Below are 4,899 nucleotides of genomic sequence, written 5' to 3'. Positions count from 1 at the left end.
TAAATTTAATGATAAATAATTCAGATTAATCCTAATAAAATCATAAAAAATTCAATATATTCATATTAGTCTGAGCTCACCTTTAGACCATATTCTTTTAAATTTATCTCAATTCAATTGCTCTCTTATATTCATTTCAGTTCAGTTTCACGCCATCTAAAAGACCGGACCTAAATGCCACAAATTCACCTACCTACCCATGGGTTAATATGAAGTCACCAACGTTACGTTGGCTATTGTACTTTAAAGAAGGTATAAAAGGAAGGAAAGGAAGGAAGCTTCCATAAAACTTTTCCTTGCACCAAGTGTTACCAATCCCTACTATCTACCTAGTAGTACGTCCATGTAATACACTCTAATACAACATACTATAATACTATAACACAAATTGATGAATAAAAAATTAGTCCTTTGACAAAAAAGCATGAAACTATTCCAGTATATAAAGAAGAGGTCCAACCTTTTACATACGTTTCAACAACCTCATCATTCTTCCAAAGAGAGAAAGAAATAAAGAAAGAAGAGAGAAATTAAAAAGAAGAGAGATAAAGGGAATTAAGATCTATCATCATTCATCAAAAAAACACAAACAACAAGGCCTTGCAAATCTCATGAACTGTGGAGTCGTGTTGGGTTTCTATTGCTGGAATTGGGAGTTCTTAACTGCCCTTCTTCTTTTCTCGGCTGCCTTTTTTTACTGATCATATTATTGCATTATTGATTATTTATTCTTCATTCTTCTCAGTTTAATCTCTTTCTTATTCTTCTTCTTAATTTTAAGTTCTTCTCATTTCCCTATAAATTATTTCATCTTTGAATAATAAGAAAAGAGTGTAAGGGATAAGGTTTAGTAATTCATACTACTCTTTTCATTTTTTTTAATTTACGCACTTCTCTTTTTAGTCCGTTTCTTTTTAATCTACACAGGGTTGTTTTTTCTATTTTCGGCAACATAATGGAGGGTGGTGTGTGTGACAAGGAGTTGTTAGAGTATGCAATAATGAGGAAATCAAATCCACCACCCTTCTTGTTGAAGACCTATATGCTTGTGGATGATCCGGCCACAGACACCGTCATCTCATGGAACGATGGCGGTACCGCCTTCGTTGTGTGGCAGCCGGCGGAGTTTTCCCGGGACTTGCTTCCTACTCTCTTCAAGCATTGCAACTTCTCTAGCTTTGTTAGGCAACTCAATACTTACGTGAGTATTATTGCTCCTTTTTTTCATACTAAGTATTTTACTGCTACATGACTACAATATTGATTGGTAGTAACTGAAAAAGTATGCTTGGATTGGAGATAATGAATTACTCCCTTCGTTCCAATTTAGTTGCTACATTTTGACCGTAGGCACTATTCACGTCATAACTTTGACTATCTTTTACTCCATATACATAAGAAGAAACATAGTCATGTTGGATCTTGTTTGATTCGTCCCAACTTGTATTTTCCAAATATATAATTTTTATAATTTTTTCATATATGTAACTCAAGATATTGTTGTTTGAATTTGCATCTCGTAAACTGTAAAAAAGCAAATGTAGCAACTTGGGACGGAGGGAGTACGAAATAATATAAGACAAAATGAATATAGTTGTAGAGAGAGATGAAAAAGGTGGAGGGTAATAATTTTTTATCCTTCTTCACGATCCATTCTTTTTTAAGTTTTAACATTATTATTTCCTTACATCTAATACGATCAAAATAGATTATACAGTTCTACTAGTATATTTTTTACTTTGCAACGTTCAAGCATGCACTAATGATTGATTATATAACACATAATTTAATGTACACTATGAGCAACATAATTAAAATTAGATTGGTTTATGAGATTAGTGCAAGTTATGATTGTTAATTGTGGATTGTAATTATTGTCTAAGATGAAAGTAATTTTTTTAAGGTTAAGTATTAGTTAAATTGAATAATTAATTATCATTAGTGCCAAATAATATTAGCTTTTGATGTTTAATTATGATTAAGTTGATTCTAAAATATTGTTGTTTGTTGTTGCGGATTGTCAAGCTTAGGTAACCATGATTAAGAAATGGGAAATGGATTAAAGGTTTAAAGTTATTGTCAACAAGGTGATTATGATTGTAGTTGGTATTTGTCTGTTTGATTCAAGGATATTAGTTAAAAAAATCCATAAGTTACGTTTACCTTGAGTAATTATAATTCTGTGATTTACTTAGCTTTGGTTAAAAGACAAATATCATGTTCAACCTAATTAACAACTTTAAATCGTACTTGGTTGTCGGATTACAAGTTTACAACTATTACTTGAACGAGTTCAAATCTTATTTTATGTTGACCCAAATTATAAACAATTCGGTCATAGTTGAATTGATCCAAAAACCTATATATTTGAAATTTCTAAAACTTTTCATAGTAATCACTAATCAATAGTATTCCCTCCCTATAAGACATACAATCTTATATAAATATATTTAAAAAATGGAATTAAACTCGTAATTTACCCAAAAATAAAATAAAAATCAAGACTCATTCATTGTAATTATTACATAAACATCATATTTATTTTACTCTATCGACTTGTTTGGTATGACTTATGAGTAATAACTAAAGATAATAATTACAAAATTTATACATGAGAGTCTTGTAAGATAAGTTCCATGTAAAGGTGTTTGATAGTGCAACCCCATCTATAAACACATGTTTTCTTCATAAAATTTTTCATTACCATTCATTTTCAATTTAAACATGGTAATATGAAAAAAAAAATTTACCAAGATAAACAAGATCTCTCATGGTATAGAAACAATATTATGAACATTGATTTGAAACTTCATTTACAAAATTACTTCATTACCATTAATTTTAACTATTATCGCATATCATATACTCAGCTCAGTTTTATTTTAATGGTTACACTTTTAAGATGGGACTTGCTTTCAGTTTTTTGGTAGACTATTCTATCAATTGAATATTACCCAATTTCCACATGTTCATTGTTCAGTACACACCACTAATTAATTTTGTTTCAGTCAAATATTGAATATGATAGGGCTTGGTGAGTCAAACGTTCAACTAGAAAATTGGAAGCTTTAATTCGCTTTTTTGTTATAGCTTTGTCTAGATTAAGCTGTAGAATGTTGAATAAAGGCATTTCGGCAAAAACTTTGGCTGCATTTATCGTCACTTGACAAAATAGTCATTATAAGTACTCTGTATCAAGAAAGTAAAAAAAGTTGCACGCTTGATAGACCAAATTGTTTGTTTTTTTTATTGTTTCTCATTGAAATTTATATATCAGTGAAAAGAAATTAAAAGAAAGAAGGTTAGGAAGAAGAAAGGAAGGAGTGGAGTTGGTAGATTTTGAAAGCTACACGTTTTCATTCTTTATTTTCTTGATAATCTAAGAGGTATAAAATCCAAAACAACATGTACATAATTGCAATCTTTTACATGTTTCATCTCTTTCATCTAACATGTTGCATGGTTAAGTGTCGATGAATCATTATAAGTAAACTTGTTAATAATCCTATATGTACATAAAATAATAACCCATTACATACAAATAATCAGGAGCGGGTCTAGGGGTGGCTATCCAAGCCTCGACCCACCCCATGATCTAAAATATTTATAAGTAACCTATCTGGAATGGAAATGCAAATAGATATGGTGGAGCAGGTAGTTTTAAAGAAATTAATCAATAAGTTCTTCGGCCCACCCTATGTAAAAATCCTAGATCCGCCACTACATACAATGTTAGTAGTTCTTATCAATGACCCCATATTGAACTCATATCACACTATCAATTAATAATAAAGTTGCATTACATTACATATGTGAGAATCTATGCAACTCTTTATCTTGTTAAAGGTTTATTGCATGCAAAATTGGCTTTAATACTTTGGATTTTCTCTATGTTACTTCATAGGGATTCAGGAAAGTGGCAACAAACCGGTGGGAGTTTAGCAATGACAAGTTCCAAAGAGGCAAGAGAGAGTTTCTCGGCCAGATTCGCCGTCGAAAAGCCTACCGTCAACCACCACCTACGGTGGCAGCATTACCAACAAGCTTAGAAGCTCCTCCACATAATCATGATGAAGATCAAAGATCCTCATCAACCTCATCATCTTCTGAGCTCAATATTCTAGTGGATGAAAACAAGAGACTAAAAATGGAAAATGGGGTGCTTAGTTCAGAGCTCACAACCATGAAAAACAAGTGCAATGAACTCCTTGGCTTGGTCGCAATCTACGCGAACCGAAAGGAAGAAAACGACGATGACGACGACGACGATAATTATAAAAAACAGCCCAAGTTGTTTGGTGTAAGATTAGAAGTTCAGGGAGAAAGGGAAAGAAAGAGGAAGAGGTCTGAAGAGGTTTATGAGACGGCAAGACTTCTATTATCTCAGTCATGCAAGTAATGTGCATGCATGCATGCATGCATGATTATAAATGTAATAAACAAGCTAAGTGGCTAATTAAGTCTAGTACTTAAACTTGTTTTTAGATTTAGAAAATTTCTCCTGAAAATTGAATTACAGTTCAATTAAAAGTATGATTGAACTTTAAAGATTAATTTCAGGAACATAACTGTAGATAAATATATATAAACTTGTTCTTGTTCGCAAGTAATTGGAAATTTATAAAAGTTGACATTTGATACATTTATGTTGGCTGTTTTTAGTCTTTCTTCTACTCTATGAAAGATTTGAACCAATTAATTGAAGGGTACTTGTTCCATACTTCAATGAATGTAATGATCTAGTAAAGGCAAATAATAAGAAGATCACGTAATTGGAATTTTATCAGTTGAATTTTCAGTCTCGACCAAAAAAGCTTGTGCATTTGTTTCTGAAATAAACTACGTGTTAAGATTTGGTTAATTTGTGTTGTGTTCTCATTCATCAAGAGTATTGATACA

At 31.5% G+C, this 4,899-nt stretch overlaps 1 protein-coding gene across 1 annotated transcript; it reads left to right on the top strand.

Annotated features, from left to right (window-relative positions):
* Positions 1-456: 456 nt before the first annotated feature.
* LOC104889366 (heat stress transcription factor B-3) lies at positions 457-4,638 on the top strand. The gene is made up of 2 exons (XM_010674564.4): positions 457-1,201; positions 3,905-4,638. Exons 1-2 carry the CDS (start codon positions 956-958, stop codon positions 4,397-4,399), a joined length of 741 nt encoding a protein of 246 aa, XP_010672866.1. The 5' UTR covers positions 457-955; the 3' UTR covers positions 4,400-4,638.
* Positions 4,639-4,899: the final 261 nt, after the last annotated feature.

This window comes from Beta vulgaris, chromosome 3 (assembly GCF_026745355.1).
Source record: "Beta vulgaris subsp. vulgaris cultivar EL10 chromosome 3, EL10.2, whole genome shotgun sequence".
NCBI lineage: Eukaryota > Viridiplantae > Streptophyta > Magnoliopsida > Caryophyllales > Amaranthaceae > Beta > Beta vulgaris.
Note: the sequence above shows the minus strand (reverse complement) of the source record. Positions and strands in the feature narration are given on the sequence as shown.